Source organism: Schistocerca cancellata, chromosome 6, assembly GCF_023864275.1.
Source record: "Schistocerca cancellata isolate TAMUIC-IGC-003103 chromosome 6, iqSchCanc2.1, whole genome shotgun sequence".
Classification (NCBI taxonomy): domain Eukaryota; kingdom Metazoa; phylum Arthropoda; class Insecta; order Orthoptera; family Acrididae; genus Schistocerca; species Schistocerca cancellata.
Genome location: NC_064631.1, coordinates 175,314,099 through 175,326,545, shown reverse-complemented (window position 1 = coordinate 175,326,545; position 12,447 = coordinate 175,314,099). Strand labels below are relative to the sequence as shown.

The 12,447-nt window shown below is 41.9% G+C and overlaps 1 protein-coding gene across 1 annotated transcript in view; it reads right to left on the bottom strand.

Annotated features, from left to right (window-relative positions):
* Positions 1-12,447, bottom strand: part of LOC126191379 (ras-related protein Rab-43) — a 60,384-nt gene that overhangs the window by 41,671 nt on the left and 6,266 nt on the right. The window contains exons 2-3 of the mRNA XM_049932231.1: positions 6,354-6,438; positions 5,999-6,097 (exon numbers count right to left, since the gene is read on the bottom strand). Of these exons, the coding sequence (XP_049788188.1) occupies positions 5,999-6,097; positions 6,354-6,438 (184 nt within the window). The remainder of the gene's footprint in view (positions 1-5,998; positions 6,098-6,353; positions 6,439-12,447) is intronic.

Here is a 12,447-nt window from a genome sequence, read left to right as displayed (position 1 = left end):
GGGTGTCAACTCGGCAGTCGCTGAGTGACAGCCGGTGTAGAGTCGCTACTACAGGGCACAGAAGCAGAAGGATCCTGGTCCATGGGGTTCACAGCAGCATCAACTTGCTTGTGCAGTCAGTCCGCGGAGTCCAATGCTGAAAAACGGTTGGTGGTGCGCACTGGTGAGACACAGATAGGCTGGTCGGGCTAAGGTACCACGTGGCGACACCGTCAAACAGGATCTTCGAGTTGGCGAAGGAGAAGACTGTTTGCCTTTGGTGGACTTCTTCGAGCCTTTCCGGTTACAGGAAGACTCGGGTGTTGTTTGGCTGGAGAGATGGAGGAAGTCTTCACAAGAGTACTCCTCCTATCCTTTCCTGCCTACTGCTTGTGCAACTGGTGGTTGACGGTTTGTTGCAAATTTCATTAACAGTACAGAGTAAGCCACCACCTTGAAATGTAAGGTGGGTCGGATGCTTCTGAATCTAACAGCAAAGACTTCTCATTGTTACAATCTTATTGGTATACAGCTGTTAATGCTGTTTTTTAATAATATAGAGAACATAATACATAAAGATTTCTCTGAGGTTACAGCGAATTGCATGTTTAACAACTGTTAAAATGGTTCCATATAATTTGTTACTACCTAGTTGATGAGGATATAATTTATATAATGCAAATGTCAAAGAAAAAGAAAAAAAGAAAATGTAACACAATGAAAGTGGTGAAAATAATTTGTAGTATGTAGAGGGAAGTGATACGCTGTATTTGGATGTGTAATACAGTCTGAGTAACATGTAGGTTAATAATGGCCTATTTCTACCTATTTCAGATGAGAAGGTCTCGGCACAACCTCGAGGTATTCTCATTTGAAATGGTTTGTGCTAATGTATACAGATTAAATGCTGATTGAGCACTTCATACATGAATTTTAGCTTTACATGAGAAATACACTTATGTTTCTAACTTGTTAGTAGAAATAGAATATAGTTCATTGCTACTTGAATGCATTATTCCTTAAATAATTTAATGCATTTATAATATATATAAAATTCATTGATTGTAGCTTTGAATAGAGAAGAGAATCTACTTCTGTCTGCACACAATAAGACGAGCAATACATTACTGCTTGTGTGTAGTATACATTAAACACTATGCAGGATGTCATTGGGAAGGAGGAGCCTCGGAATAAAAGTTCTTCGAGCCTTCTCCTCCCAAGCGACATTACCTTATTACTACAGTCTTAGTATGTGGTGCCAGTGTTTGTTTGTTTTATGATTGTTGTGTTGTTTGTGACTGTGTTGTGGCATGCTGTGTCATGCATTGTGGGTTTTGGTCCCTTACATGTTGATACCTTCTGAGTCATGTTCATGTAGTGTTCCTTCCTCGTTTTCGGAATCTGTGGTCATGTTTGTGTCCTCCCATGTGGTTTTTTTTGTTGTTTGTGCTTGTCTATGCCTCCTTCCATATGGGTTTTGGCACTTGTATTCTTTGTGCACAGTGTTCGATACAATATTGGCTATGCTGTTTATTGTGTTCCAGTCACAAGGATTAAGTATTATTCTGGCGATGTCATTGTCGTTCTGTATAGGACTCACTTGTGCTAGCGTGTTGCACAGCAGTGTGACATGTTCTGGTGTCCCAGTTTCTCCGCATACTTCATTGTTAGTTAGTCCCATACAGTTTAAATGTACCGGATACGGCCCATGGCCTGTCAGGAAATGGACCACCCCCCAGCTTGGGTTGACATGTTTCAGTTTTGTCTTTCGTGTACATCAGGAAAGAAAGAGTGTAATCAGCGACCCTTGTTGGATGCATCCCGCTCTTTCTGCCGTGTTTGAATCCACCATTGTTTCATTTGTGTTTTGTTCATAATGTTGGTTCCCATAATTTCCATGACTTTATTGAGCCTGTCCCTCTTAAGCCAGTAAAGTGCAGCTCTATAATGTTTGTTGCACAGCGGGATGGGAGGATGGTGATGCTACCTTGACACTGGGCGATTTCACAACCTCAGAGCTGAATTTGAGGTCGCACGTCTGCGTGGCCATGTCCTTCATAGAGTGAGAGGTAACGAGAACAGAACTATAGGTGCCAGAACAGAGGGTTTGTGACTAGCCAGTAACTTGCGAGCTATTGGGTAAGGCACTTTTTCCTTTACCTGAATCTCTTGGACAGCCCGCTCATCAAGATACATGGGATAACCCCAAGAGAAGGCAGTGCGGCCACCATTACAGTTGATACAGCAAGGAGGCGGACAATTGCCCTCGTGTGCATCCGTACCACAGGTTACACATTTGGCTGTGTGTCGACAAGACGTTCCACTGTGGTTGAAACGATGACACTGGTAGCAGCGCATCGGGTTCGGAATGTATGGCCGGACTGTGATAATTTCATAGCCTGCTTTGATCTTTGACAGCAGCAACACTATCAAAGGTGAGGAAAAGAGTGCGGGAAGGCACTAAGGAGGAATCTACCTTCTCCATTACACAACAGATGGTGGTGAAATGCTGATCAGAGGGGTAAGATTAGATCTTAGCCTTGGTTAGACCGCCGAGCAGACTGGTGTAAATTACATCACAGGAAGAATCCAAAGTTTTATGGGCCTCAACAGGAACACAGCAGCTGTGGTGAAGTGAGGGAGCAAGCAGTTGTTGAGAATCAGTGCAGAGAGTTTCCAAAAGCAAAGTGCCAATAAATGAGAGGAGGATTTCACAGGACCAGCAACTGCATCAACACCTTTCTGAATAATAAATGGATTTAATGTAGTGAAGGACTGACCGTCTTCAGCATGTGAGACCACGAGGAACCATGGTGCAGTGGAAAGGGGCTTTGAATCATTACATTTACGTTACGTAGACATCGATTGGGAAGATGATTAACTCATTGTGAGAAAATCCCCATGATTGCCAGCATCTCCAATAGTGCTCCCTTCACAAGGGGGCGCACCCGCCTTAGATGACTGTTCACACCTCAGGTCACACCTTCCAAACATCTGACAGAGGGACCAATCGGCAATTTGGGAATGTTGAAGCTCAGGCAACCACCACTCCCTGGGCCTGACCTGTACCAGGGGGTACATGTGGACCCTACCTGTCGACCCGAGGCTGGGAATTATGCATTACCCAGTCACCTGTTACCCGTCAGATGTGTAGGCTGGCCTTCAGGAACGCACAGGGAGGAAGAAGGGAAAGAGGAACCTCAAATGCCGAAGCAGGGGAATGAGAGGAGAAGGGAAACAAGGAAAGGAAAAGGGGGCGAAAAACAAAGGTGAGACTGTTTGTATGTCAGCGACAGACAATGCATAGCATTCCCAATTACATCCTAGACATGTTCCCCAAGTGAGGGGAAAAAGAATAGCAAGAGGATATATATGCAACACAGAAGGGAAAAAATGCTGCAAAGGCTGGGGCCATGTGGTAGCCAAGCACGAATCTGCCAAAGAGAGGTGAGTGGTGCTGCTTTCTACATGCGCATGGTGACTAACAAGCTGTCTGTCCGCATGAATGGCCACTGACAAACTGTGGCCAAGAGACAGCTGGACCACCCAGTTGCTGAATATGCTGCCCAACACAATCTGCTCCACTTCTGCTCCACTTCAACAATAGGAAAACATTTCAAAAATTTGTTTTCTCACCTTGTCTTAACTACTTATCATCTGCATTCCACTTCCGTAAAATGTTACACTCCAGACACCCACCTTCAAAAAATACTTCTTAACACTCAAATTTATATTAGATATTAACAAATTTCTCTTTTTCAGACATTCTTTCCTTGCTATTGCAAGTATGCATATTACACCCTCTTACCTCCCATCATCATCAGTTATTTTGTTCCCAAAATAGGAAAACTCATCTATTACTTTCAGTGTATCATTTTATAATCTATTTCTCTCAGTATTCTCTCATTTAACTGACAACATTCCATTACAATTGTTTTATTTTATAACCTTTTTCAATAGACTATCTATTATGTTCAGTTGTTCTTTGGCACAATTACAATTTCGTCAGCAAACCTCAAAATTTATATTTCTTCTCCCTGAACTTTTAGCTTGTACCTGCAGTCTGGTTCCTGTACAAGTTGTAAATAACCTTTTGCTTCCCATATTTTAGCGCTGCTACCTTCAAAATTTCAAATAGTGTCTTACAGTCAACAATATCAAAAGCTTTATTTAAATCTACAAAGACTACAAAAGTAAATTCGCTTGTCTTCAACAATCTTGTAAGGTAAATCGAAGGGTCATTACTCCCTTGCATGTTCCTCCTTTTCTGCAGAAACCAAACTAATCCTCTACTAGTTCTTCCATTCTTCTGTACATAATTCAACAACTCAGTATCCTGCAACCAGGGCTTATTAAACTCTTGTCAAGTAATATTCACACCTGTCAACACCTTCCTTCTTTTTAATTAAAATTATTATATTCTTCTAGAAGTCTGAGGGTATTTCACATGTTTCACATCTTGCACATCAAGTGGAATAATTTTATCAGAGTTGGCTCTCCCAAGGATCTCAATAATTGAGATTGTTGTCCACTCCAGAGGGAATGTTTCCACTTAAGACTTTCAGTGTCCATCAAATAATTCTTGTACAAGGTCTCTCTAATTTTTCGACAGGTGACTTCTATCTTTCTCCTAGTTAAACATGCTTCTACAGCCTTGGAGTCATAAGACAGATTTAAAATACCTTCACTGATTTCAGAAATAACCTCAGAAAAATTTAGATATTTTGAAAGGAGTGTTGTGTAAGCCAACACTATAGATGACTGCCAATAAAATGTTGGTCTTACTATGTTCATTATTGTCAGTTATTCCCCACTGTGTTATGTCTATTATTTTACAGGTTCTGTGTGATTTTTCTTCCGCGAAATATATGAGTACATAGCGTGCAAACTGTCAGCAACTGCCACAATTTTCTTCTTCTTATCGCCCACACTTTCTAATAAATAACCTATTTTTGAGGTGCCAAAATGTACAAGAATAAATGAAATGTCTATAAAACGCCACACTGTACAATGCACTTGTGGTGAGACAGATGCAATTCCTGAAATCCATCACCTGTGGTCTCTGGCCTGCCAAGGAGCACTGCAGACCCAGATCCATGGACAGACCATGAAAATCCACCGCATATGCCGCACGCAAACAGACCCAGCCTTAGGGTAGATCGGTGAGACTAGTTATAATGGGCAGGGCTTGCACATTAGTGGGAAACTATGGGCTTCAGATCGGCATGCTACAGCTTTCATTTGTCACAGACATCATTTTGACGAAATGAGGCTGCGATGATCAATATGCAAACAGATAAGTTGCACAAATACTCTGAGAATCAGAACTAATCAGGATAGGTAGCAACTCACCATAAAGATGATCTCTGAGCTGCAGACAGGGATGTAGAAAAGACAACAACACACTCACAACTAAATTTTTGGCCATAGCCTCTGTCAGAAAATGAGAGCACACACATTTACACTATCACTCTGACACAGCACACACATGACCACCGTCTCCAGCCACTGCATCAACAATCTCTGAGAATCAGATACAAAAAAAACTACTACTCAAGCCTCCCTGCTTCTTATCGGCAGCTGCAAGGCTAGTGGCATAAGTGGCGGCAGCACTGACTGCAGGCTGAGGGGAGTGGTATGAAGGGGAGAAGGAGTAATAATGAGGGAGTAGGGAAGTAGTACAAAGCCAGCGACAATGCATGACATCTCAGTAAACAAACCATTTCATCCACTGAGATAAAAATGAGATTTTTCCAGTCCCCCCCCCCCCTCCCCCGATACATTTGAAATTCCCTGATATTCTTTGATTTCCAGAACTTGTGGCAACCAGGACAATTAAACTGATCAGTGAAGTCACTCAGTTTCAATATAATTTCGATAAAATGACTAGGCAATCGTGTAGAGCAAAATTGTTTTGTACCTATTTTTCAATTACTCTACCTGTTATCAAACGTAATAACACACAAAAAGAGAACAAAATGATCAGCTGTTTATTTATCAATACTTGAGCAGTACTTACCAACCAGTACCAACATCACATTTGAAGCCGTGTATCTTCGAACTTCTTCTATCCACCTTTGCAGGCTAAGAAATGATGATCGCTTGGTTATATCATAAACTAAAATACACAAAATTGAATAAATAGCTAAATAAAAACATGAACCATACATGCAGAACATTATATTTGGAACAAACACAGATACTGACAATACTCATAAGGCAACTTTCCAAACTTTATTACATTAACATGTTGAAACTGGTAGCAAGACACAGAAAGCAAATTCACAACAATGTATATTAATTTGCTTACCCATTTTGTTTTTAAAACACAAAATCATAAGAAAATTCTTTAAATAAATTACATGACTTCTTACCAATTATAACACCATTCGCTGAGCGATAATAACTCTGTGTTATTGTCCTAAATCTCTCCTGACCTGCTGTATCCCAGATCTGGAGCTGTAAAAATGCAAATATTTACATAACCTGTGAAAAATACCATTGTCTGAATATGCCTGAACATAAAATATGAATGTAGAAAAATTAAAATTAACAGAGCTCTATTTAAAAGTCACCGGGACAGAAGCAAGGATATTAGACTTGAAAAGTGATCCTTCACCAAAACCAAGAGAAAGAGAGAACTGAAAAATGGAAAGATCTTTCCTTATCTGCACATAGGTGCAGGAATGAAAGGGTAGTTATTCTTCAGCTAGAAATGGCCTTTACATTTTCCCTATTATTGTGCACTTGGTGGAAAGTTTCTATCGTTACAGAAACATTGCTACAATATCTTCATGCTAACATTAATAATTTATCAAGTTCCTAAAAGGTTGTGCAGTCCTCTGCAGTTGGTCAGCAGATGAATCTTTGCGATCACATGACTGCCCAATCACTGAGCGGCACTACTCCCCCACCAGGACAGTCAGTCAGTCTTTGCAGATGACTTGAAGGCCAGTGAAAGGACACACTGGCATTGTAGATGAGGTACATAATGTGATCCACTGTCAAACTCTGACATGAAGCTGACAGTGCAGTGTCTATGTCACCTGAGTCAATGTTGCACTGTGGCTTACCTTACCCCAAAGGATATTATTTCATGTCATTGCATCTTCACTGATTTCATCCCATTCAATGCATTCATTTAATTTAATTTCATACAGGTCCCTTGCGGCTGGGTAAGCAGTAGTCATCCACCGATTCTGTTCAACCAATGGTGTTACTCCCTCATACCTTGTGGGAGAATCTCAGGCAGTAGTGCTTGGAAACCATAGATGGAAACATCAATGTCAATGAAATTTTGAGTCAGGCGTAATGGTTAAGGTGATAGCTGTAATAAGCAGCAAATCTGGATTCTAGTCTCCACAAGGCAAACTTACAACTGCCCACATATTCAGCACAATAAATAAATGTTGCACATGCAGCCCTCCTCTCATCCTTCCCAAACTTAAATGTGCAAAAGGAATCTTTTTTACTGCAATGGAGTTAAGTGTTTTTATTATTGCTGAGAGATTAAAACTGTGGCAGACTAGGTATCAAATGTGGACCCTTGCCTGTCATGGGCATTGCTCTTACTAAGTGAGCTATCCAGTTATGTCTCATGGTCCACATACAGACTAATCTATGGAATGCCTGCTTTTATTCAACTTTTCACCTGAGTTTCACATCAACAAAACAAGGAAAGCTAATGTTTCAAGCATGTTAAAAGTAAATAGCTTTCCATACTTGGTGGGAATGTCATACAACAGTTGACTGACAACGGGCACACATGAGCAACCCCTTTAGAAAGTGTGTATACGTTGAATAGCTATTTGTTGTGTGTTTCTATGCAATACGTGTTAACAATAAAGAAAGGGCACTGGAATTCATGGAGTTATACACACTTATTTTGGCAGTACAGTTCAAAATTTTCTCAACATGGTTTATTCTTACAGAGTCAGAAATTTTAAGTCTAATAAACTGAGAAAAATTCCATAAACTGAAATTTTAAATAACACTGTCGATATGGAACCGTCTTACAGAGAAAAATTAATTGCTTATGCCAGTGCCATTTTCAGATGACTTGTTGTTGCCAAGTTTCACTAAATGGATGCCAATACCATACACAGTTACTTGATACAGGCAACAGAAAATTCACAGCGCAACTGCCAATGCTGCCTACAATATAACATATACACACTACATCACCTGTGTAACTGATGGCAAAAACCACTTAGTGTTATTTGCAACTGCAATAAAAGTTTGTCTGCCAAGCTTAAGTGTAGGCTCTGGCAAGGATCAATGCGACTCTTATGGGGTCATGCCTGTCCCAACATTTTCAGCCTCACAAGGTACACTAAGACCAACAGCAATGCATCTTGTTCCTGTCATGGGCAGGGTCAGAATTGTTTGCATTACTGCAAAAGCTCTACACTGTCCTTAGCATTTAGCGCTTCAGTGGAAATTTTCAATATTTTTCGAGCTACTAAGTATCTACAGTGGTCCAATAAATAGTGGGTGCACAATCACATGGCATAATGATTTTGGTACAAATGCAGCAAAATCAAGTGCAAAACTACAAATGCAGATGTTATGATTAATGAAACCATCTTCAGGGAAGCACTAAAACTCCCTAGCCCTATGTTAGCGGAAATCATTCTGCAGCCTGACCTGGAACTACAATGGATTCCTGAACCAACAACAATACAAGAGCAGCAACTGTAATTGTATACAAAATGGCAGACACTGAGTTCAGAATGCTCTACAGCCATTTGAAGGGCTGTCACATTGAAAAAATTGAGTTCGATCATGTTGCACAACTACAATTACAGACCACGTAGCAGAACCTCCTGTAAGTCTACATTTTCAAGTAAAATTTGTTTGCACAGGAAACAGTTTCACCAATAAAGGCTCTAAAACAATGGAAGTAAGTATAGTTGACAACATAAATAGTGTTGTTAATAACACTATGCTTTTACATACCCCCCCTCCCATCTATTCCCAAACCAGCATTAAGTGATGGTAGGATCCCAAATGATTTTTCAGGTGGACTTTGGGGCCTCCACTTTGTTGATAAATCTCAGCACTATGCTATAGTACTGAAGGCTGGAACCAGAATATATTTTCTTCGTGGGCTTTTGGTACCACAAGGATCCGCCTACCTCCCCCAAATCCAGTGATAGAGCACAAATGATGCCAAGCATGAAGCTGTTGTAAATGTACACACACACACACACACACACACACACACACACACACACACTAAGAGACAAAATATTTGCCATGGATGCTTATTTGTGTTAGGTGACTCACAAGGAGATGTCCCAACCAGTGGGATCGACTTTTGAAACAATCTATACAGTGATACAGGTTAATGTCCAACGAATCACAAGCTGCAGCCATTCACCCTGGTGGTTGGTTGGATGATTAAACGGACCAAACTACTGGGTCATCAGTCCCTTGTTCCTCAGACTGACAGATCTACATGACTGTACATCAGTGATGGCCTAACACGCAAAACCAGGACAAAAAATGGAAATCAGCGTTTAGCATCAGTGGCCGGTCTGGCCACCTTGGTGTAAGTCTTATTACATTCGACCTGTGCGCTGGATGGGGATGAAATGATGATGGAGACAACACAAAACCCAGTCCCTGAGCGGAGAAAATCCCCAACCCAGCCGGGAATCGAACCCGGGCCCGTAGGACGGCAATCCGCCACGCTGACCACTCAGCTATCGGGCAGGGGAGTAACATCCCAAGGTCTACCAAAGGTAAACAAAGGCTAGATAAGGTACAAAAAAGAAGAAAGAAAGACAGGCAGGTGAGGTGCCCCATCTATGGAGCAGCCAGAAGCCCCCGAACATAAAGTGCAATGAGGGGACGTAATCCACCACCCACCACCACTTAACAGAGGTACCTCACTCAGAAATTGTCCATGAAAGACTAGCAACACGGACAGGGCAAGTGAAACACAGACAAGACATAAGGCCAACACGTCGAACAGACCATGTGAGGGCGGAAGGGGCAGGGAGGAAGAAAAAAGAGCGGGTAGGACGAGGGTAGGGTGGACCACTGAGCCTAGACATCCACAGTCCGGTCTGCGAAGAGGTGGTAGTGTTCTGCCAACCCCTCAATGGGCTGATAAGGTTGAGTGGCTCTCCCTTAAAGAGAGTAGTAAAAGCGTCCTTCACAAATAAAATGTAAAACTAAGTCAGTCGCTGAGGCATCGTCTCCGAACATCAGGGGTAGCACCAAGTCAGGGAGATTAAGAGTCTGCCACAGGGTGGCTAGGTTGGAACAATTCAGCAAAATGTGGACCACTGTCAAATGGGAACCACAACAACAGTGGGGTGGGTCCTCATGATGGAGGAGACATCCATAAGCCAGCTCAGTATAGCCGACGTGGACCCGGCAAGGGACAGTAGAGTCCTTGCGAGAGGCCTGCATGGAGGACCTCCACAGCTTCAAAGTCTCCTTTATCACCCATAGTTAGTTTGGTGAAGTCAGAATGAGCCAGATCCCTAAAACTTGACAGCATAATACAAATTGGAGGTCTGTTTCCAGAATACCGATCTCAAGAGTTGGCTCACTGGTAGCCAGTTTTGCCAGGCTATCAGTGAGTTCATTCTCCAGGAGCCCAACATGGTCCAGGATCCTGAAAAAGGTCACTGAGTGTCCATATTGTTCATGGGCATACAGGGAATCCTGGAAAGCCATAACCAAGGGATGGCAAGGGAAACAGTGATCGAGAGCTTGCGAACTCCTCAAGGAGTCTCTGCAGATGAGAAAGGACTCACCGGAGCAGGAAAGAATATGCTCAAGCGTATGAGAGATGGCTACCAACTTTAAAATGAAAACCTACAGCCATCCAGCAATGGGCGCACTTCACTTCAGCGTGTCTCGCATGAGTAAGCAAAACCTACGTGACCAGCAATCATCAAGCCATCAGTATAGCCCATTTCTGAGCCCCGAGATGCACAAAGCATGGAAAGTATAGAAATATTGGTGACAGAGGGCCTCGGGGTGAAGTGAGTCTTTTGGACCTTGTGATAGGTCAACACAAAGCTGTGGCCAAGGGATGCACCATGGAGATGAACATGAGTCGGCCCGGAGGGCAGGTGGTGGAGGAAACAACTGGAATTCAGAGAGGAGGGACCGGATGCAGATTGCGACTGTTATCACTGATCTGGGCCACTGTTACCAGAGATGGAATTCCGTGTTTGGAAAGAGGAGATGGTAGTTCAAATACTTAGGAGAGCTGCAAATTTGTCTAGCATAACGGGCAAGCTATTATTGGCACCTGATCTGCACTGGAGAGACACCAACCTCCACAAGCCAGCTGTTCACACGGCTAATTCGAAAGGCTCCAGTCGCAAGTCGCAAGTCAACCCCATTCACCCCGGTGGGTCCTTGCTTGCGAGGATGGGAAAAAAATCTTGAATTTCATGTGATGATCTGTAGCTTCATTTAAAAGTAACATTTTACAGACTGGTTGCATAGCTTAGTGGTTAAGGTAATGACTGCACATATACAAGGTTGTGGGTTTGAATCTTGTCAAGTGCTTCAAAATTTTTTATTTTTCAATCTTTACCGAAATTACTCAGGCCATTCCTTTTATTCAATTAATTAGCTTAAGTGTGTGTTTTCCTATTCCTCTGTCAGATCGTATTAGTCACCATATGAAATACACCATTTGTTCTAATTTCTCTTTCTATCGATTCTTTTTCCAGTTGGAATCCTTGTTCATGTAATTTTGATTATTGTTATGTGTTAATTTCAATTTAATTTCTTCCATTTTATGATCTTACATTTTTGTCCATGTTGCTGCATTCATTACTTGTCTTTCTCATTTTGTCTGCCCCTGGTAGCTGAATGGTCAGCGTGACGGATTGTTAATCCCCTGGGCCCGGGTTCGATTCCCGGCTGGGTCGGTGAATTTTCTCCACCCAGGGACTGGATGTTGTGCTGTCACCACCACCACCACCACCACCACCACCACCACCACCACCACCACCATCATCCTATCATCCTCATCGACTGCAGGTCGCCGAAGTGGAGTCACATTGAAAGATCGGCACCCAGCGAACGGTCTGCCTGAGGGGGGGCCCTAGCCATGTGATTAAATTTTAAAAAAAAATTCCCATTTTGCTTGAATTTCATTTTACTTTTTTGCTTTCCATGACAATTGTCATCCGAAAAGATGCACATCTTGTAATGAAAAATACATTCTTGACACCATTGCGCAATCAACATAAATAGATTACTTTGTTGACTTTTTTTCTGACAGGTTGGCATTTTTGCTTTAAATATTATGATATATAAACAAAAATAATTAAATTCGCCTGCACAAAGATTCCAAGAAAATGACAGGAAGAAAAAAAAAAGAGCAACTGATGATGTTAAAGCATTGATTAAGATGATGTGACAAAGGAGTAACAATTTAAAAAAAAATTGCATGTAAACCAATTACCTGAATAAAAATAACGATCATTT